Source organism: Elaeis guineensis, chromosome 1 (assembly GCF_000442705.2).
Source record: "Elaeis guineensis isolate ETL-2024a chromosome 1, EG11, whole genome shotgun sequence".
NCBI classification, from domain to species: Eukaryota; Viridiplantae; Streptophyta; class Magnoliopsida; order Arecales; family Arecaceae; genus Elaeis; species Elaeis guineensis.
In genome coordinates, this window is record NC_025993.2 from 117212687 (window position 1) to 117236566 (window position 23880).

The 23880-nt window shown below is 37.2% G+C and overlaps 1 protein-coding gene across 3 annotated transcripts in view; it reads right to left on the minus strand.

Moving 5' to 3' along the window:
* Positions 1 to 587: 587 nt before the first annotated feature.
* Positions 588 to 23880, minus strand: part of LOC105038789 (uncharacterized) — a 45292-nt gene continuing 21999 nt past the window's right edge. For 2 of the 3 annotated variants that reach the window (XM_010914691.3, XM_073260966.1), the window contains exons 6-16: positions 23631 to 23777; positions 23401 to 23511; positions 20712 to 20783; positions 19565 to 20329; positions 12433 to 12603; positions 3010 to 3169; positions 2805 to 2932; positions 1696 to 1974; positions 1445 to 1585; positions 1178 to 1359; positions 588 to 789 (exon numbers count right to left, since the gene is read on the minus strand). In XM_010914691.3, the coding sequence (XP_010912993.1) occupies positions 723 to 789; positions 1178 to 1359; positions 1445 to 1585; positions 1696 to 1974; positions 2805 to 2932; positions 3010 to 3169; positions 12433 to 12603; positions 19565 to 20329; positions 20712 to 20783; positions 23401 to 23511; positions 23631 to 23777 (2223 nt within the window). In that variant the 3' untranslated portion in view covers positions 588 to 722. The remainder of the gene's footprint in view (positions 790 to 1177; positions 1360 to 1444; positions 1586 to 1695; positions 1975 to 2804; positions 2933 to 3009; positions 3170 to 12432; positions 12604 to 19564; positions 20330 to 20711; positions 20784 to 23400; positions 23512 to 23630; positions 23778 to 23880) is intronic. The other variant, XM_073260973.1, reaches the window with a different exon arrangement.

Sequence of the window (23880 nt, forward strand, 5' to 3'; positions counted from 1 at the left end):
TCTTAAGTTCCATGTCCAGGTATCTGCTTATGGAGACTAAAAGACAAAGTTACTTATTTAACTATGTTATTGCACTTACACATGTCGAACTGCAACTGGTGTTGATATTTGCTGAAAGTCCAGCTCACTTGCATCAGACTAAAAAGCTACCCGAACGTTCCCCCCACAACACTAAATGGTTTGTCAATTGCCAGAGTCAGAACTTAGAAGCGAACTATTGTCACTACTGTAATGAGCAGATTGCCAACATTGGCTCAATCAATCTCAAGCAGCCATGATCTGTGGGCATTATGGTTTTATGGAGTAGATGGGTCTTCAGCTCCCGCCTAAGGAATCAACTATATCGATTTCATTCACCGTCGCAGGCTCCTGAACTCATAGCAGATTCACCTCTGCAGCTCGTAGTGGATGCATTCAGATCTGTTTCCTCTCTAGTAGGCTTGGTTTACGAAAAGCTACAGGTCATAGCCAAAAAAAATCCTGTTCCTTTCTTCTAGGGGCTAGAACATTGGAGAATTTAAAAGAATAGGGTCAAACTTGTATGTGAAGCATCACATTAGTTAAAAAGGAACAGATAAGATTCAGAGTTTATATCTTACTAAAACGGTTGTCTTAATTGATTACCTAAAAATTAGTTCATAAATTTGATAACTAAAGAAAATTACAAACCTTTGATCATGATGCACCAAAACATGAAATTAAATTGTCAATATAATGTGATTCTACACAACAAGCTCATCCTCAAGAAAATTATATTCGAATGTGAACTCGGTCTTAATCCTTTGGCACCTGCAATCAGCGGCAAGAAGTCAGTATGATTTGGAAGGCAACAAAGAGGATTTCAGGAAAATTCATCGAAACCAATAGCATTTAGAAAATAGATCTTCAATATTTTTCTTTTCCTTGTCAACCAAAAGAAGCAAATTATTTAACTAAAATGGTAACCTTATCAAGAAATCATCAAGGCCATCAACCAATCATGCTTTGAAGTCTCTTTCAGAATGACAATCATTTTCATGGGTCTAAGGCAATCATTAGTTGGCAGATTAATGGTTCCCACCAAGTGTTTGAAAGGCCAGAGCAGTGAAAACATAGTTCTTGTAATAACAACTGGCCCAAACAAGAAACCACAGATTCTTGAAACAGGTAAAAGTATATCTGAAGGAACAAAACATACCATCCATGCTGTGAACCATCATCTGCAATATGGAAATCAAAGTATACGTATGTTCCCCACTCATATTCATCATTTGTAACTTTTGGCTCCTCATGCCGTTGAAACCATGTGTTATATTTCCTGTGGTATCTCCACGATTGCCTTTTCAATTCTCTTGCAGCTAAGTATTGCTGGTAAGTGTTCTGAAATATATTCAACATTAGTATAAATTGAAATTTGGAATTTAAAGCAACATTGTAACCGCTTTAAAAGGAGGATACAAGATACCTGTTGATAGTAAAATGCAAAGAACAAGGTATCTGTGCCGGTGCCCATCGGATCAAGACCCAATCGTTCCCAGAAGGCAGGATTGTCTACGATTGGGGCCTGAGTTTGGGGATAGCTAGCAGGAGTCACTGCAGGATGCCTCTGGAAATATAGAAAAAGAACATCCTTACATCAAAAAGAAATAACATAAAGGGATACTCTTAAAAAATTATATTAATGATTGTATGGTGATGCATGCAGTGTTTTCCTACCGGAACATAGCTCTTTACACGTTCTGAGTCCTTGGGCTGTGGAAGTTTGTAAAATGCAGCTTCAAGCATCTGCATATTATAGATCTGATCATGCATTCCACCAGAACTTCCAGCTGATCCACCAAGGTTATCTCCAATGGCACCAAGGTCTGAGATGCTTCTTCGACCAATAACACCAAGGCCTGCTGAAGACTGACTGGCTTGCAATGGTTGCCCAGGTGAGAGATCAGTATCTCTGGGTAACTGGGTACCTTCTATCATAGATGGTGAAGTTGTGCCCTGAGAAAATCCCCCAAATAAAAAAGGCCTTTACACTTTACAGTTTTCAGACATTACAAATGCTAATGATTTGATTATCTCCACAAACTGTCATTTTTTATTTAAAAGAAGGCTATTATAAAAAGCAATTTTTATCAAGAAGAATTTCTGACAATTGTTACACACACACACACACACACATACATGCTATGATTTTTTTTACTCATTTTTCTAAGATAAGCAACTAATAGATACATAATTAGTGCATACGGAGTAACCCCCTTTAAACCAATAATATATTCCAACTTCAACATTCACCAAGGGTTTCCTGGTGGACTTGTTATGACAGGTTTATGAACTGGTGAGCAACCATACCTGTCAGGAATAATGAGTTGCCTCAACATTCCAAAAGAGTAGTGACATCTTTGCTGGGCAAAGAAAATTATGTCTAGATGTATAATAATAGCAAATGCAAATGGTCGACAATTATAGGATAAGAAACACCTTTAAGACAGACAGATCTTCATAAGTTCATGTGATGCAGATATTTTAATGGCAGAAAAACTAGTTCCTGCCCACAGAAACCGGTTCAATTAATGCATGAAATTGGAAAGGTGTCAAAGGAGTCTGCATTTGCCATTAATGTTAGACTTGTCATTTCATTAAATAACAGGAAGGGACAAAGCAAAGAATCCTATTTCTTTATGAATCAAATTCAACCAGTAAAGTCCTAATAGAGCAAATTTCCATCCCCAGCAGAAGCTTTAGGATGAAAATCCAAAATTGGGGTTTCAAGTTTAGCATTCCCTAGAATGAATAAAGACTATATACTCAAATTGATGAGTCTCTACCATGTACGGTGCCTTCAAGTCATCATCGTTGACAGTCTTGTTGAAACCAGAATTTGTAGCAGTTTCAACGTTCATATCATCAGACAACGTCTGCTGATTCTGATCTTCTACTTTCAGGTGTCCAGCATCTGCATTACAAAATGCAAAATGGTTGACAATTAATTGTGGTAAAACAACAAATTTTAAAAAGGAATAATAAATATACCTCCATCCTTTGGTCCAGTCGGAATCAGGGGATGTGGTGAGGACTGTTGAAGAATTGGAGTTGCCTTCTGTTGCGAGGCTGGCGTAACAGAAGCAAGGCTTGGTCCCTGTACTCCAAGTCCTAATCCCACTTGAGGTGAGATAGAACTTTGAGAATTAAGCTGCACAGAAAATTTCATCAGACAATATGTTGATAACATATTTAAAAATCTTTAAGAGTAAATGCATTTCATGAATGACTACTTCAGTACTACGGTTGTTTCAAATAGATATACAAGCTTCATGCAAGATAAGCATCCCTCAAAATTTCAGAAATTAACTTCCTGATCCATATCAACAAAGATAAAGCTTCCCCTAAAAGCAGCCTCTTTAGTAAGCAAATTAGCACAGTGTACTGAAAACAAACCCTACAACCAGGATATAAGTTTCCCTGAGAAGTTTTGAAAAGACAATGCAGCAATATATAACCTAACATTTTTTTTTATGGTTTTTGCTGACTTGTAACCCAAGAAATTAGGATGGTCGTCAAGAATTTTCGGTTTCCAGTGAACTCTCAACCAAGATACAGGTGGCATAGGTCTTCAAGTGCTGAGGATGATATTGATGTCAGCATAGGTGTTTTCATGCAACCTATGGCCAAAATTCAATATATGCCAGTGTAAGTTTCCAGACAGATGCCAAAGGAATCTTTCCAAGCAGTCTAAACATGTTCACCCATGATCAAACAAAGAGATCATTGCAATTGTCAAAAAAATGAGTAGCACAATCTCAGCCCTATTCTTCTGTTAAGTAAACAAGATTTCAACTGAACAAAGGAAGAGCCAGATCACGGGAAGTTTTTTGGAACCATCACCCAGAGGAAAACTTGAGCTCTAAATATGAAAACAAAACATAAATGAATCTTCATAAGATAAATAGTCTCAGCCTAAGTGACCTGAATCAGAAGGGGAAACAGGTGGGGTGTTTCGTAAGTCAATCATTAGTGCTAAGGAAGTGGATGCACACACGTTTCCAGGAAGATTCTGAAGTAGGTAAATTTCTAGGAAGAACCTACTCGTAAGGTCTCAACTTATGGAAAGGGCAATTAAGTTAAACTAATCCTCTTCCAAATATAGCTACTAAAAGAGCTCAAAAAGTAAGAAAGCTATTGCTTAAAAAAGAGAAAGACACTTAAGAAGATCACATAGTTTAACCAAATTTTGGTTTTTAGAGGGCAGTATAACTAAGATAACTATTATGAAAAGGCAAAGAAAGGCTCACTAAAAGATTCTAGTACCATAATGAAAAAACATTAACATATGGATTTAGTCCCTTCTACCCCAATAAATGGGGTTGGATGCCCATACAACCAGAAAATCTCATCAGATAAGCATAACTCATCCTCTATTAAATGAAACAACATCCACTTATTATTGCTTACTAAAAATCACAACATCACCAGAGGACAATCAGGAAAGTTCCAAGTAGAAGCATAAGATAAAACACAATAGACATTACATGTATAAACAGCAGTCTACCTACATTCAACAAGTAGCTTTGACAAATAAAATATCATTTCAATGTTCATAATTATGAGTCTTAATGGTTCCTGCTTAAAACTTTTGTTCACACCACTGTGCATGAACCTAGAGCCCTAGCCAAGGTAAAATTTCTGACATAACAATGTTCAAACTCACAAGGTGTAAACCACATTAATGTGGAACTCTGAATTGTTTATATTAAGGTTTTAAATCCCATGGGATGGGGCTGTCCCAATTTTTTCATGGAACGGGACGCGCCACCGTCCCAATATTTGGGACATAGGATGTCCAAGGACATCCCGATCATGATGCTGGGATGCTAGCGGGATGGTCCTGTCCTGATACATAGGATGGTATCATGTCGCAGTGTCCCGTGGAACGTCCAACTAGGACCTGAATCCTTGATTTACATTGTGAAACAGTCTCAAACTACCTATAAAGGGTGATGAAGCTGATTTTTACATATTTCCTATCCCACAAATTTTTAATGGAATGCTTTCAACAAAATGACTGCATTCCACTTCCTTGATTTTAAAATATTAAGTCAACGGGATAATTTCTTGAAGGTGGTCTCACTTAATATTGTAAAGAAAACATAGTTGTGGAATCTAGATTTATATTATATCACAATTGGCTTGAAACGTTGGCACAGCATCTAAACTTTAAATACTTGTACAACTCATTAAACTTATTCAACATTCATGAGTACATATATTATAATTAGAAGATCAAAAACGGTAACACAATTTCTCGTTTAATAAGCTCAATGGATGGCCAAAAAAAATCTACAAAGCCACTTCAAAAATAAACATACCCAGATGAAAAAAAATAAGTGTCTATGAATGGGAGAAGACAGTGCAATTGGTCTTCTCGTCTTCAGACACAGAATTGATAATATCAGCAGGTACACAATCAAATAGACATATCTATACTACGTTAATCCTAATCCCAAGATTTGCAGACTCGATACCAGAGCTCCTGCCGGCCGGCCGATAGTACGGATCAGTATGGACAAGCCGGCTGGCACGGGTCTGTACCATATCAGATCGTCGCGAACCGACACGAGAACCGAGAGGAAAAAAGAGAGAAATAGAGAGGGGGGAAAAAAAAAGGAGGGAGGGGAAGGAGTCGAAGGGGCCTTCGTGGCCGTTGGACGGCACAGTCCACGCGTACAGCGCTGCGGACGTAAAACAGAGACGGCACCTCTATTTCACGAAATTTTTTTAAAAAATCAGAACTTTAGTGAAGCATGCAAATCATTTGCCGGCTTCACTGTTTTTGCTTTTTTTTAAAAAAAATCAAAAGATGAAACCAGCGATCCAATTACCAACTTCACTGTTTTTAAATTTTTTTTAAAAAGTCTTTTAAAAAGTGAAGCCAGCAAACCATTTGCCCGCTTCACTGTTCATCTCTGTTTTTAAAAAAGGACCGATGAGTGAACAGGAGTTGTCGCCCCTGTTCCGTGACTGCGACTCTACTTGCACGGTTTCCGCCACCCGCTGGCCACGATAGTTTCTCGAAAATCTCCGACAGCCCCCCCCCACCATCCCGTCCTTCCTCCGGTGAGGTGTTCCCCCCTCTCTCTCTCTTTCTTGTTTAACAGCCATATCGGGCGAACCGCAGTCGCGGAGGCATCCGCAACCCTCCAGCGACCGCAGCGAGCCACTGCCGGCCTCCGACAGCATCCTCCTCTCTCTTCCTCTCTTTCCCTCTCTTTCTCCCTCAGCACTGGCGGGTGTGCTTTCCAAGCCGGAAACGTCCCGATGCCCCACTGATCCAATTGGGCATGCCCCGAACCGTCCGATTCAGGACGACTTTGCAAATCTTGCCGATCCTATCCCAACCCCCCACATCCACACATACAAACAAACTCACACGTCACCTTGCCCCACCCACCCATCATACCACACTACTACATACACACTGAGTGTGACCTGCTATTTGTAACCACATACAGAACAAAAACTGTAATTTTTTGAAACCCCTAGCTATATGGCATCCCAAAGCCAAAAGTTTTTATAGCATCCTACAACAACTTCCTGTGGTTTATGGATTAAATGAAATCGAAATAGTTGGTGCCTAGTGTTCGTCACCCCTCAAAGGTCATGTTTCAATGGAGTCCCCAAAGAAATTTTAGGGTTTAGGAAATCCAAGCTAAACCTAAATGAAGAAAAAGAAGGGATTGTTATAGGGTAAGGATCTATATTAGTTTAAGGACTACAAGGTCTACATCCTAACATCCCTCTAATGTAGGTCTAAAGGCTAGTTTAGTGTTCTTAAATCTACTACCTTGTCAACCAAAAAAATAAAACACAAATAGATCGAAAATAACATAAATATAAAATTAAAAAAAAAAAAGAGAGATGAGAGAAGAATGAAGAGAGGGAGAGATGGGAGTTGGTGTAGCGCCCCAATGCATTTCTTAGCCACATCCTCTACCCTTGCCCTTAGTCTTAGACCGTTAGTTGAAGAGAACCCTCAACTAAAGGGATAGACATAGGCCTTCTTTTCCTAGCTTCATGGCTTGGTGAACTCTTGAATTCTTGAATTAGGGTTTCTTTTAGTGGCAGAGGTAAATGATGAAGTTAGATGGGAGAAGAAGGGATCCTAGGGTCCACTTAAAGCATGATTTCCCCAAGAAGCCAATTTTCTCTGCTTTTCTCCAAAAAGGTGGGGATATTTATAGGAGGAAGAGGGTAGGATAGATGGCTAGGATAAGGGATTTTAGAGTCTTTCATATAGCTAAGGGCTAGGAGAGAACTATAAGGTGTTGGTTTGTGGTTGGTTGAGGGTTAGATCACTAGGATTGATGAAATTGATGGCTAAGATTTTGTAGAGGGGGAGAGGTTTGCTTTCTCTTGAGTGGATGGCTAGGATCAGCAAGGACAGAAGGGAAAGTAGAAGATCTAGGGGCAGAGAAAGGACATTGATGAAACAAATCCTAGATTCAAGGGTTTAAGTGAAGGTTTTTTAAAAAAAAAATTAAGGAGAGATCAAGGGCAAGGATAGTAAATGGATCAAGTAGTGATGGTTTAAGAGAGGAAGAAACACAAAACAACCGACGGAACCAATGCATGTCATGGATCTAGACTTGGAGAAAGGGGTGGGTTGTTATGGAGAAATATCTCCTTTTCCTTATTAGGCAATTACATATGGTGCAAGAGAATCAACTTAAAATATGACATATATTTGAGGACACTTAGCACATGGAGGGAAGAACTGGTTATAGAAGGATTTTAGAAGAAGTGAGATGGTAGGAGAGCGTGCTAAGTGAGATGGTAGGAGAGCGTGCTAAGTGGCATAAATCTAGGTAGTGGGATCCCAAGGTAAGAGCATGTGATAATTATCATGCAATTTAGGGTCATTAGAGGTGGTGATAGCGCAGGCACATAGATATGATTAGAAATTGTGATCATGGTATGCACCTAAGTAAATAAATAAGTGAGATATGAATTAATGGAGGGTGATGGATGGAATTTAGGCTACGATTGATGGAATTGATCAAAGGAAATAAAGGACATGATGATGTAAAGAATGTTCAATAAAATTCCAATTACAGAATGGGTCAGGTGCAATCTCACAATGGTAGATATTTTAGGTGTTTTTAGAGGAATTTTTTCAATAGCCAAGGGTTTAAGAGTGAATAACAAGACGAGATTAGGCTAAAATTTTTAGACAAAATGAGAAAGGTTTAGTGGCTTGATTAAGGAAAAAATAAGGAAACCAATCATTAAACATTGGTCAAATGAAAAACATGATCTTTTTGGTGTAATTACACCAAAATGGATTAAGGAAAAATTGGGGTTAGCATAGGACATGGTTGAGAAGAGTCTAGACAATGTTTAGGGTGAATTTTGATTTAGATCAAGGACTCCATAACCATATTAAGATGAAAAATGGAGGATATCTAAAAATGGGCCAGAAATGAAAAATCATGTTTGAAGAGTAATTAGGACGTATTAGTGTGAAGCGCGTGGGGGTGTATGAACCATCAAATGATGATTAGGAACATGTTTTAGCATCAATTGGAGAAGAGTTTATTCCTTGCAATAGCTAGAGGATATCTAGACCTCAATTACAAGCAACAATTTAGATTTTTATTGTATAGCTTGTCTGGCAATTTAGTACACTAACTCTATTTATGTCATCCATTTTGTAATAGTTCTATGTATGTTGAAAAACTGTTCGGTTTGGTATGTATTGCTCATTACATACTATACTAACCCTAAACAGGTACCAGGCGCAGCGGGGAGGGTTCATTTTACTCAAATACTACCTGAACTGCTAGAATCAACCCCAAATCAAGCGGGCAAACATCAATTGCCCTGTATCAACATCAAACCAATGCCAAATCTAGCAATATTACCTGGTAACACTTGAGCATGGTGTTCAATAGGAAAAAGGCTTGTTTCCCACATGGTGAAAACAAGAAAAGATAGACCATGTGAGAATCCTATGCCAAGCTTCATCGGATTTGGCCTCAGAATTTCTGATGAAGGGGGCTAAAACAACCTTATTTTTGTTTGAATTTTGGTTTTAAGGAAAAGAAACAACAAATTAAGTTGAGCAATCTAATCTAGAATTGGATCGAAAGCATCCTCTTGTTATATGTCAAACTCATACACAACAAAGTGATTCTGCTAATATATGAACTCATACCAATTATTTGTTCAAGACAAGGAGGACAAAATCAAAATTCAAAAACTTTTAGTAGCCTCTACATAATTTTATTTTACAGTCAGTGTCCTTGAAAGAACTTACATGCTATTCTTAACTGCTCAAGTGGATCAATTCCTAATCTGAAAGAATAGTACTTTTGACTCAGGCATTCCTACTGGATAGACAATTAGAAGTGAGAGAAAAGATAAATAAATAAACCCAATGGGCCTCTCATTACTTGAGCTGATTACCAAGATAAATTTTATAGTGAAAGACTGCTTGTGTGTTACCCAAGATTATTAACCCCTAGATTTTCTTCTGTTATTGTGATTAGGAGTTAATAAAAGAAAAACACCTTGAGGGGTGTTTGGTTACATGGTGAACTTTAAGTTTGATTTTAATTGACTACTAAATGAATTGGCTCACTCCGTCGCAAAAAAATTGGCTCACTCCGTCGCAAAAAAATTGGCTATGTACTGATATCTTTCGCCTTTACACTTTGACTGTACACATGATAGCCACTTTTCAAATTTTTTCTCAGCAAGTTAGAACCCTACAAAGAGTCTGCTTATCATAAAGAGCACCATATACTAAATGAATAATTTTCCACATCTTTTTAATATACCTGACTTTCCTTTTTGAAGTCTCTTGTGTTGGTCAACAATGGAACACAATTGGTTTACCATATATTTATGGCAGCCCTATTTTTCTCTCTATTGCTTCTGCTTTTTAATAAAATTTGCTCTAACCTGAACATGAAACCTTCGATATTCATTAGACTGCATGTCTTTCCAAAGAAATTTAAATAGATTTCCTAGTTGATTTTGGCTAAAATTATATTTTGAATCTTAACCAGGTTTGGTATTTTAGAACTTAAAATGAAGAATTTCAAAAATGAATTTCAATTACATGAAATTCCACATGTATGTATGACACTTGAAATATCTTCATCAGTTTTGATCCATCAAATTCAATTATATCTAATAACCTAACTGCATTTCAATTGCTAATTTTAACATATGTTTTAAATGAATTTTTTGATTTCAAGTTATGTGATTTTATATGATAAACATGCATGTCAGTGGCTTCAGTGCAAAAACAAAAAACAAAATTAAGGCACTTAAACCAATACTCCTCACTTTTTTCCTTGCAAAATCATAGCATTGAAACAAGAGATCACGATAAAACGGTAGCAATCAGATTTTTAAATGCCAAAAAAATGCGGTACCAATGGTATACTAGCCATACCTATAGATACGATCGATACTCTGTCAGCAGAATCCTCAATACCTTGCATACTAAACTCACCTCCAATCCATATACCCTTGTACCTTGATATTTTAAACCTTGATAGATGCATAGGCACATGATCTCAAAAACAATTAATTATTTATTCACAGGCAGTTTAACTGTTGTAGATCACACCTTATGATTTAAATTTTCCTTTTCAATAATTCAGATCTTTAAATTTCACTCAACCAAATTTACACTCTGAAAAGGTTGATCTTAACCTAGACGACCTATTTATGTATCAACTTACATTTGCAAACACAAACTCTGGACAAAAAAAAGGAAAAGAAAAGAAAAAACAAACACACATCAACTGCTAAAACTAAAATTATCCATCAAATACTTCCAAACTATTCATGTGCACCAGCTCTATGACGATAGTACCTGTTAAGAATTTAGTGCATAAGATACTATTCTGATTTCTTTAGACTTTTCCAAGTTCTTCATTTTCTATAAGTTTTTAGTGTTTCTTTCATCAATGAAGAGGTGTTGATTGACAAGTGAACATTTTAAAGCACTGGGACGAGACATATTATATTTAGGCTCCAGCTGGAACCATTTTTTGAACCTTGTATACATGATATATAATGATTTAAGGCTACCAGCAAAAAGTAAATACCAAGATGGTGTGACACCATAGATACCTTCCGCTCCAACATGACAATAAATAAGGCATTTTTTGTCCTAGACATCCACGATTAACAATTAAGTATGACATTCGTCTTTCTTATCCATAACCACATCAAATAAGCCCAAGGCCCACTTCATGTATAAAGGGACCTAAATATTATTAAATAATTCATGAACAGAGTAACTTGGATTAGCTTAATGCCAATTGCAGAATTTAAGTTAAAAATCAATCTTACTATCTGTTTGTTTACCAATTTCAGCAGCTACTTCTAACACTAGCATTAGGGATGACAGCAGTCACAGACTACCCCTGCCAACATAGCCACAAGTTTGGCATTTCGGAACAATTCGATGAGGAGAAAAGCAGTAAACTGAAGGATGTAAGACTTCTAATAGATCTGTGGATTACTCAGCTAAAAGAGAGGAAAGAAATCAAACAATAGCTAAAATACTACCACCACAAGCAGCAGCAGCAGCAGATAGAATTTAGCCCATGAATGTTCCACAATAAGCTGTGCCTCCGTGAATATATCATTTAGTTTGTGAAAACTAATAGGTCATTGATCAATTAATTATCTAAGGATAATCCAGAGAATCATTCTTTCAATGAAACAATCATCTATAACTCAAGATTTTCTCAAAAATATGGCTACTACATTGCCCACTGCATATTTTGCTGCATTTGGTTTAAGTTGCACATCCAATAGGACCCCTTTAACCTGCTTATTCTAGCTATTCCTGCTACAGATCCTTTACCAATCCACCTTTTCCTTGGGGGCAGTACTGTTTTCCTTTCAACTCAGAATGAATTATTCCACCCTATGCAGTGAAATAATTTACTCTGAAGCAGAGTTGGTTAGGAATAATTTAATCCATTTATTCAAGGCTCGCTCTTGCAAAAACAGGGCCTTCCAGGTTTAAAGCCTCTAAACATTCTAATAAGCCAAGAACAAAGCTGCTGCTTAAAAAACTCCATCCCATGATACTTTATATTAATCTACTTTAAACACAAAACCTATGTTCTTTTAGGAATAACAATTTCCAAAAAGGCTTATGAGAAAAATAAGTTAACAATCAAAGATACATAGGCACAAAATGGTGCCAATATTATATCGACTTTCCAAGACCAACCATATGCATTCTGCCATAGTTTGAAAACAAGAAACCTTTTCTTAAATACAGAAAAGGTGTTTCAATAAAGCAGTTCTTAAAAGAAATCCCTAAAACCAGTCTCACAGACTTTAATATGTAAATCATCAGAATAAAGATAAGATTTTATTGAAAACATAAGATTTGACAAGTTTTGGGTTCAAGGAAGAAACGACCTGTTGTAAAAGTGCATTTTGCTGTTGTGCAGATAATTGCTTGTGATTCGCACCAGAAAGGTGTGGAACACCAAGAAGGTTAGTGTGGCCTTGTTGCTGCACTTGTTGCAGCCGTTGCAGAAATTTCTCCCTTTGGTCAGGAGCAATCTCAGGCCGTCCACGAAACTGACCCTGAAAAAAAGCATACAGCAAGTGAATCTTCTAAATTAGACCCCATTTTAATTTCTATCAAACTCTTATGTTATGCACCAAAAAGGGATCAGAGTTGCCAAACATAGATGATGATCAGGGTGCTATAATTCAAAGGTACAATATAGCAGCTCGGTCATGGTTGATATCATGAAACAAATATTCACCTAAGATAAAATTGCCTTAGAGCCTAAATCATCTAAGGAAAAGAAATATGAAAAAGAAAATAAAGCACATTGACATATCAACAGCAAAAATCAAACAACCAGCTAGACTGCTGCTATTCATTCTCAAAGTTTTTTCAAATTATCTTGAATTAGAACTGTCAACCCAGTTAAGTGCAAAGCTAACACTAAAACGCAACATGGGAACATATATTATTTCGAAGAGAACTCAGGAAATTCTATAAAATACAGAAAGGATGGAAATTACCACCCCTTTTCATTTCTTCCCGATTTTTTCTTCCTTCTTTCGTCCTTTTTTTTTCAAAGGCAACTCCATAACAAGAAAAAAACTTATTAGCAATCTGAACTATAAAATTTAATTTATAGTTTGCTAAAAAAAAAAGTGCATCAAACATTCAAATCTTGGGGCAATTATTCCACCCAATTTGTTAAATATTAGGATAGCATTTGTTAATGATTTTTTCTCCAAAACTTTGCAAGTCCTATTGCTTAACATTATATCTAAGCATGCTTGATCTCAAAAATGCATATGATTTGGGATTGCCTAGAGAAATCCTTTGGGGGACACAATCATGAATCACAAGACCAAAGTGGAGGAGTGCACTTAAAGTAAAATGTAGCAAAGTAGATGTAATAAGATATTTATGAAATCATGACACAAAAAGACAACAAATAGGTAAGCCAAAAAATAGAAGAATGCTAAAAAGGAAGAAAGACTGAAAGAAGGAAGAAAGAACTCTCAAACCCACCAAGGAAGAGAAAACTTAAAACTTGACCAAGTCAAAGAACTATGTGATCTATCTCTTTTCTAGAGAATCGATTTTGTATTACGTCAAGAAATATTAATGCTGACATAATAAAAGAAACAAGCATCATTGATTAAAATCAAACTATCATAAATGTTTCTTAATATAAAACCAAATTAAACCCAAAATAAATTAGATAATATAGAATTTTAAAATAAAGAGATGAAAGAACATCAGAAATTAATTTTACAAACACACTTGAGAGTATTTCGTAAGCAAAATTTGATGCTGATGGATTTACATTGGAAATGGTGGCCCCAAAATTTCAATGCATAGTGGAAGAAGCTCATCCAGTAGCTTACTATGAAGCAGGGCACCATACACCCCCGACACAAAAAAGGAAGAATCATGTTTGTAAAAGTATCAAATGCTAATCATTTTACAATTTTCTTCTAGTGAAAGAAATGATGATGTGTTGCACAAACATGTATGCCACATAACATCTGATTTATCAATGAACTCCAAATGATTTGAGGAAGAATCTAGTCATGGCAGTTGCAAGTAAAACATAAGAATTGTATGCCTACGAACATAGAATTCTTTGAAGACCAATAATTTGGTCAAATTTCATGGCTTCTCATTAAGTCAAGAATCTTAAACACCTGATATCAGACATTCAGCCAATGAGATGAGGGAGTCAGTGGCTGATACGATCTCCGATACCAACTCAATGAACCTTGGTCTCATCCACCAAATGTGTACGACTTCACTAGTCCCAAACTTTCAAGAAATAATTTGTACTTTTCATGCTTTTGAAAGTTGGTGTCAGTCAAAGAATCCTACATAGATAGTTAAACCATCAAGGAGGAGGATGACTAACTTGACTCCTCGCTCAGCTCCCAACAAATTATCAAGTGGAACCCAGTGGACCTGCTGATTTTGGAGAGGGCATACATGTTTTGGATAAGTGTCATACTTGCTATACTATCAAAAAACTGCGATCCAGCATCCGCGTGCTTTGGAAGCAACAGTTTGCAGTGCAACATTTAGCAGGCACATTCCACTCTCCCCAAACATAAAAATCAGTGGCTTGTTGTTCTCTATTGCTGTAACACCCATACTTGTTCCACAGATAACCAAACATTTTTACTGCCACCAAAAGTTCCTAAACCAATATATGACGGACATGCCCTAGTAAAATCATTATCTTGTTACAACAACTTTTAAAATTCGACGGTGCATACTCCTGAGATATGTACAAGTTACTTTGTCCTTGCCTTGCATCATATGTTTTTGTTTGACCACAATCAGCAACACTTGATAAACAAACAAAAACAGCTACACTTGATAAAGAGAGGATATCTTATTTTCTTTGCACGAAGAACTTTAATATTTACATGATATCATCAATCTTCTAGTCTACATCCTTCTACAAGGTATTTGCACTTAAGGTCCATAATATTTCCCTAATCACATAATCTTTATTCTCAAGGCGTTCTCATGGCTTTGAAATCAGTTCACATGATCGTGTTCATCAAAATGGCATAATATGGTGTAGTACTCCACCAAAGGATGATGGATGCTCTGACCGATGCAACCGTTTACTGTTAAGGCCACAAATTAAATTAAATTGTAACATAATTTCATATCAGGGCTCATAAAGTGGTAACACAAGTGTTGAAAGAAAAGAAAAGGGGGCGGGAAATAGAGAAAAATAAATACTTGAGGAAGCAAGATCGAGAATAGGCACCAAACACTTGAGAGAATAAAAGGACATCATTGCTTCATTTAATCTTCATAACATTGTTTTCATATAATGCATAGGGCTTAACAACTAGCAACCCAAACAAAAAAGAAAATCAGAATATCCCCAACCTACACACAGTGGCTAACTCCCCTTAATGCTGCATTAGTTGGGGAACAAGGGAGGAAGAGCCCCTATCATTGCCAAACATTATTGTTCAATCTCAACTTGTTCCAAGATTATCTATTCTGGTCAAAGGGGCTTTATTTATACCAAGGTTCGTAATCTTATACCGGACCCTATACTTGTACCATGCTGACACATCATTGATATGCACGATATATGGGTCAATTCGGTGTACCAAGACTCAATACGCCCCCGATACCAAGCCTCGGTTAGGTACCAGTATGGTACAGTACACCCTGTCCAGGATAGTATGCAACTGTTCAATGAACCTTGATTTATATTATACTATAAAATTGGAACCTTAAATTTTAAAAATTCCTTGTAGGTTCCATCTATCAATTTTTTTCTAACAAATGTCCTTCAATTTTTTTTAAATACCTTTATAATCTCTAGAAAAAATTCTCATTTGGAAACAAATCCATCCCATCTTTTTCCCAAACATGTGGGCCTTCAATACAGTTTTTCCCGTTTTGAGTTCTTTCCAAATAAACCAGCCTTCTACTATTAATCCCTAACAAATAAGAGAGATGATGAAGAAATAATGGACATAATGTGATACTCTAATTTGTTAGAAAAAATTTATTAAGGATATCCATAAGAGAGTGCCCCATTGCTAAAGGCCTATAACAAAAAGTGAATAAGTAGGGATTATGAATCTAACAGCGACTACTACGAGCACTATGATGGTGATGACAATGAAAAAATAATTTTACATTGAATGGGAATACTAATCCTAGATTTTACAATACAACAAAGGCAGCCTAAGATAATAAGGAGAGAGGAGGGACAGTGGAGAGGGGGACAATCACCCCACTCAATGAGACGAGGCATCTATCTCCTCTCTTTCCCTCTTCTCTCTATCAAGCCAGCTCTTATAAAAGAAATCAAGATTTAAATAATAAGGTGGTGAGGCAGTTATAACTTAAGTTACTGCATCAAAACTGATATAAACCATCGAAATGTAAAAATAAAAGCATAAAGACTGAACTTAAAGCTAAAATTAAGCAATTGAAGGCTTCAAGCTTACACACATCACTTCCAGCTCCCGTAGATGTTCTGAGGTTTGGTTTTTAGTCAAATACATATAAAACATTGAAATGTTTTGGGTAAGTTTCTAAACCATATTTCGATCTTTAGAAACACATAAATGAAGGCCCTAGATAAAAGAATAGCAACAAAAAACTATAGTAACAAAAATCTAACACGAGTTTGGAAGATCCAAAAGCAACATTGAAATTCATACTGTTTAAACATTGCATTAGCCATCCAACTCCAATTTTAAAAAGGAAAAAAAAAGAGAGAGGTAAATTATAAATGTGAAGCTCTCTCAGGGGGCATCAAAATTCCACAACATCAAGCTCAAGGGTAAAGGATGAAGTACTGGTACTAGCACCAACTAGTATAATATGGACCAAGGTTGGTTGTACCAGTACCAGGACTTATAATGGTTAGCTAGCGGTATGGTACAATATGCACTCATACTATGTTGTTCCGAGCATGGTTCGCCAAACCGCTCCAAACTAAATGGTTCAAAGCCTGCTGAACCATAGTAGCAGCTAATTGGTACGGTTCAGACGTTAGACGCCCACGAAAACAGAGCAAGGGAGAAAAAAAAGAGAGGAAGAGAGTGAGAAAGGAGGGGAGAGGAGGAAAGGAAGGGGATGCTGCTGGAGGGAGGGGAAGATGGTAGGAAGGCTGCCGGAGGGCCGCCGGGTGGCCACCATGGCCACCAAATGGCCCAAAACAGCCCCACGGCCACCACAAGGCTGTTTTGGGCCATCCGACGGCCTTCCTACTGCCTTCACCTCCCTCCTCTTCTCTCCCTTCCCCTCTCTCTCTTTCTTTGCTCTCATTTGCCGTGGAGCATAGGAGGCCTTGATGGCCACTACCAGCGTCTCTGCCGGCCTCCTTTACCTTCCCTCCCTCTCCCTTCCTTCCCCCCTCTCTTTCTCTCTCTTTTCCTTTCCGGTTCATCCCTCGTTTTCATATCGGTTCGAGCCCGGTACGAGAGCGTATCGACTCATACCGCCAGCTGGCCAACACGGGATCCGATTCTGAGTTAGCGATCCTTAGTTCAAAGGACTACCAACATAGCATGAGCCAAAGAGGCAGGGAGAGGGAGAGAGAGGAAGAGAAAGGGAGGGGGAAGGGAAGGAGGAAGAGGAAAAAAGAGGGGGGTGCCAGTATCTAGGGAGGGCCGCCACCGATGCGGAGGGGGGGGAGAGGGAAACCCTAATCGGAATGGCTGAACTAGAGCTGAAAACAGTTTGGTCGGTTCCGATTTAAGTATTTTTTCAAACCGAACCGACATATCAGTTTAAGAGGTTCCTAAAATCGAATATTTGACTAAATATAATTGGTTTCTTCGGTTCGATTTGTTCATATAGTTTTTTCAAGTATTTGAATGGTTTCAATGATTTTTCAGTTTAAGCGGATTGGTCGGTTTGATTTTTATTTTTTGTACCTTTATTCTAGCCCATAATCAAGTCAAATTTGGCCCAAGTTGGATTGAAATAAAGCTAAATCAACATTTCAAATTCTTAATTCATATAAAGTACAAAGCCCAACTTTAAACAAATAAAAAAGTCCAAATTAATAACTCAATTGGAAACCTATTTAATTATGAAATAACATAATTAAAGCTTAAATTAAAATGATGCTACCGTAACCAATAATGCTATTGTAACTACTCTCCTTCGAAGAGGAATGGTCATGAGTGGGAAAATGAAAGTGAGGAACTTAGGATATTCTAAGGGATGGGAATGTAAAATGTGTAACACGGGTGTATATATAAATTGTTTTAATTTCGATTTGTCAGTTCGGTTCAGTTTTAGTGGATCTCATAAATCAGTAAATCGATAACCGAACCAAAATTTTGATTTTTCTATTTTATTCAACAGAACCAAACCAGTTAAACCGCCAAACCGTCATACTTGGTTTGGTTTGGATCAGTTTAGGTGGTTTGAAAGGAATTTTTTACACCCCTAGACTGAACCGTTTGATGGGGAGGATGAAAGAGGGAGAGGGAGGAAGGAGGGAAAGCAGGGAGGAGACGGCCAGCGCGCGGGGTGGGGGGATGGTGTGGGGGTCATTCTCGAAGCTGCACACAAAGTTGGGAGAGCGCTTTTAATGAAACCGAGCCCGAACCAACCCGAGAGGCTAAACCATCCTAGGCCAGCTTCAGGACAGTTCAGCGTGGGCTGAACCACCCAATTCAAGTCGGTTCGGCATTCTTTGGTCTGGAAAGATATAGTACAGTACCATACAGGGAGTGTACCTAGTAGGCACCAACAAAACAAAAGTGAGGTTCATACCTTGTGACAGTATCATACAATATACAGCATGATATGGCTGTATGCGCTGCTATCTAAATAAATGCCCAAGAGCATAAAATTTATGTATTTAACTGTTGCAAAATGGATCGTCACTTTCATCAACGATATTACATGAGAGTCTAATATTGAGTAAATTATATATCATAATGATAAGGAATTACTGAGAAGTCCACAAGCAATCCAAGAAGCAATGACAAGCATAAAGGTGGTTTTTCCTGAGTACTCTATTATCTAGCAGCAACCTTCAGATTCCATGACAACCATGCCTCAATCTCTTAGTTTGGAATTTGAACATGCAAGATCAAAGCGTGCCAAGCAATATAAGAATCACATGTAGGATCCAATGATCATGCCTGAATATGTATCTGCAGACATACATGAGACATCTTCTACCGATGTTTCTTTCTGGTATCAGCACATAGAGGCAAATGAACTAAGTCACTAACAAATATTACTAACATGTTTTATTTCCATGCTTCACTCCTATTATAGCTTATCCCATGTTTTTCAAGAAATGAGCATAATTATCTTCATATTCATTTATTTGTCTTTTGCTTTTTCTCCGAAGTTGAAATCGCAGATATGGATGAATACTTCTCGAACAAACCATTGGCATTTACAAGAAGTGAATAAATTTTACTGCAAAATTATGTGAAGCAATAGGAAGAAAAGTTAGGAGAAAAAAAAAAAGCATCTTCTGAGAAGGGAGCTGCAAAACTATTTAGAAGAGGGAAAAAAAACACATACTGTTTCATTCTGACTCTGAAAAGCTGCATTTTGAGGTCTCCACTGAACTCCACTAACTGACGGTGAAAAGGCTCTTCCACCGATAAGTGCTGCCTCACTAACACTATTAGAATCATTTGAATTAGTTCCATCATTAGTTTTTGAAGCCTGATGCAATAGGATTCTGTTGCTTAGAGGAGAAGCTAAAGGCTGCAAGAGGTTGCCACTTCCAATTCTCTCTTCACCATTTAACATGTTTCTCTTAGCTAAATCAGAGACTGCAGGGACTGAACCTAGTGCTCCACTTCCTGAAACACCACTAGCAGAGCCTAAACTCAGAGGAGCACTAATGGATGCTTGACTGGATATCCCTCGGCTAATACCTCTTCCACTTCCAATTTCATGGATGGCTGGAGATGATCTATGGCCAGTGAAGCTCATGTTATCATCCTCCTTCACTGAACTTGATGAATTAGCAATAGATGCAGACATGGCTGCAGATGAGTTATCTGAAACACCTCGAACACTTAGTGGACTGGACAGTATTGCTGCTGCAGTTGGCCCACTAGCCAATGGGCGTCCAGAAACGTTAGAAGTAGCAGCAGGAGTAGGACCTGCAGGAGTCCCAGAACTAACACTGGAGGAAGCTAATGACACCAAAGATTCCACAGCTCCACTTTTGGAAGGTGGTGTTCTAGGAGCCATATCAGAATTACTGTCCTGAGAAGCTGTTTCTTCACCTTGGTCCTGTGCAGTATTTTGTGAGGCAGTTGATGACAAAGGAGCCTGGTAAAAAAATACCAAATAAAATCTTACAATATCAAAGAAGCGATTTAGTCATCAAACTAGATAGCATATAAACAGATAAAAATAACCCATCAAGCTCCACAGAGTGCTTCAGATATCAGACGGTGAGCCAATTAGTTATAGGACGATTTTTCAGCATCTTAGTAACAAACAAAAGGTGACAGGAAAGGCATGAATAAGGTTAAAACACTAGAAATCATTTTCACATGAGCAAAAAAGACTACCAGTAAAGCCAGAAAGATGCTTTAAAAATATTAAGATTCAAACAATCACAATACAAATAGATTCAACAACTTCAAGCTCTCATCAACAGTTCCTGATATTAGTAGAGTCTTAGTCAACAAATGAAATTTAAAGGTACCTGAGTAGAGGGACTTGCAACAGAATTCTTCAAGCCTAAAACCGCATTAGCAGCAGAAACAGAACCAACACCCTGCCAAAATAAGAGAGAAAAATACAGATAGGTGAGTAAGGGAAAACTGGAAGCACCTGCACAAGGGGTGTGATAAGACAATCCTTAGTCCAGAAGAGAACTGAAATAGAAATACACAGGTGAAATAACAAATGTGATTTATAACACAGAATATACACATGGAAGACATGAAAACTAATCAGGACTAGAATAACATTTAGTGGCATATTTAACATCTACCATTTTCCACATCAATTAAAATTATGTTTCATTTGTCAAGCATTAAAAGATCTAAAATTGCAAGATTGACAAAAAAACACACTGAAACATTTACAGATAAACACCTATTATTTTGGGATGACCCCAGAGAAACAACGGCACTATACAGTAAGTTTTTTATGCTTAAAATAAATGCAGTCCACAATTGTGGCCTGCAAATCAGTAGAAGAAATGCTGACAAAAAATTCAGAATTTTGCAGAATCATAGCAATGAAGCAGCTAACAGACACAAAGTTTAATTTCAAAAACTTAAAATAAGAGTGGAGGTATAACAAATACATGATAAATTCTTGATCACGTGGTTCTGATAATGATGCATGCAGATTTTAGGCTCAAAATCTCTTGATCTGACTTACCTTCTTTTTTTTTTTGTAGTTTATAGTCTTTGATTTCCATTTTAGTGGATTTTTAATGGCTGATGGAGATCACCTATATCTATCTCAATTTTGGAGGGTTGACATCATTATATAATGTCGAGGAGTGCCACGTCAGCATCAAAGTAAAGATTGGGGCTCTTTATGGAGCTGGTCCATGAATAAAAAAGATAAGGACTAAGAGAAGTAAGGTATGGACTGATGCTCCGCTCCTCCAAGAATCCATACATGCCTCCATAGATTCTAAAGTGGCTGGCTTTACACAGGGGCATCTTAGGGTATTTTTTCCCACTTTGTTTTAAGAAAGAATATCCTTTCTTCTTCCTTTCTGATCAAGGGTTTTCAATTTTCTCTCCTCTTTCCTTCTCATCGCCCAGCACACGTGATTATTTCACCATTATCATTTTCTCTATTTCTTCTCTTGTTAATTTGGAGTATTTTTCATTGCAATACACTCAAAAGACAATTTCATACTAAATTTAAAATAATAACAGCCTTCTTAATCCCTAATTCCAAAATTCAATCAATAAAGAGTATGATAAAAGCACATTTAAACATTCAATATGGTACTCCGACCTTCTAAAAAGTTAAAAATAGATATGTAGCAAATCAATTTCTCAACAAATCATTCTTTATTAAATCCCTGCAACAGATGATCCACAAATTTCAGCATAGATATGATACTGATCATAGATAACAACATGATAACAGCGTAAACAAAATATATAAGAAGAAACTTTATAAGAATTTTTTGTAAATCATTCTGGCAGTCATCACAAAATTCAGAAGAGTGCCGAGCACAGTTGCATGAGGATGTAAAAGTTTGGTCTTGTGAAGAGCTAAAAGATTAGGCTTCCAGATTTTTCTTCTTTTGGTCCCTTGCCAAGTCCAAATTTAAACTTCAAATCAAATCATTCACACAGACAAAAAAAGTTCCTAATAATCAGGCTTAAAAGTCATGTGGGAACATACAAGATGGGAACTGGTTGGTTACACATAATTGGACTGCCTGCAAGTCAATTTATTTCAACTGTTACCTTTCTGATGCATGGTTTCCTGTGAGTGTAAGACCACATGTAACTCCAACCATAGAAAGAAAACCCAACACTGCAACCTAACCTATCAGAATACAATAGGTTGACTTCAAGCAGCTAAAGGCAGGTAGGGGTATCTAAAGGCAGTTAAATGGAAATTAGTTGAACTGGAGTAGCTGTTGTTCAACTCCAGACATGCACATTCAGATATTATCATATTAACATGCTTATAATCCACAAACGTAGGTAGCCATTATGCTTTGGAAAAGTTTATCATGAATAAGGCATTATGTCTGAGGCTAAGAGTGCAGAATGTAGCAGTTACAGAAATATATTAAATGGTTTGGTGGTCCACAGAGACCCTTTGAACAAAAATTCAGGAAGGATTCATGGCTCTCGTATGTACAAATTCTCCAATCCCCTACAAGAATCATTCAAAATTTAGCCAGTTCTCATACAAATCAAAGTGTAGAGAAAGACTCAGTGAATACACATTCTTTGACATAGCTGAACTTCTAAACTGCCAAAATATGTGCATGTTCTACATGGCCAAGTTTTTTAATTTCAAAGGTTATATTCAAAACAAAAATCTATATAGTAATGAAAAGATACAAATTAACCAGAAGTTGCAGAGGCTGGCAACAAAGCACCAAATATAGCAAATAATAGGTACAAGATGCAATGATCACCAATACATCAAAGTGGAAAGAAAGTATGATAACAAGCTGATGAAGACTATATTCTTGGCACAACAATGACATCTCGAAGACAACTAAAGCCAAATTAAACTCCTAAAACTGTTCCTTGGTGATGGAAATCAACATCTCAGACCGGTCACACCACAAATCTTATGCATATAAGACCACTCAAATTCTATCTGTCTAATTTTCAGAGCAAGAAATATTTAAAAACAAGAAAGCAGCAAAATACAAATCAGTACGTAGACATCACCTTAACAAGACTGGAAGGACCAAGTGAAACCAAATCTTCAAGTGCTTCAACCTTATCTAAAGGTAGAGCACTGTAGAGCTCATCAACATCACTAAATTCATCAAAATCCTCCTTTATAGGCCGTTGATAATTCACAAAGCCAAAACCCATAAAGTCAATTCCACAAGAATTAAGTAATGAACTGCATATGCATGTGAGTTTATTCTTCAGCTGATTTGACATAGACACACCTGATTGCGTTCAACATAATCTTCTAAAAAGTCTTTAACATCATTGACCTGATCAGGACTCAACTCATCATTATCCAACAGTCTCAAGATCAACTCTAACTTCATTATATGAGCCCTATGCCTTGCAATAGATGTCTCCAAATGTGTCTGAAATAAATATAATAAAATGCCAAATGATGTATGAAAAACAAATTGAGGTAAGAAAGAAAACAAATCAAGACTAGATAACAAAGTCGTATTACGGTGAATC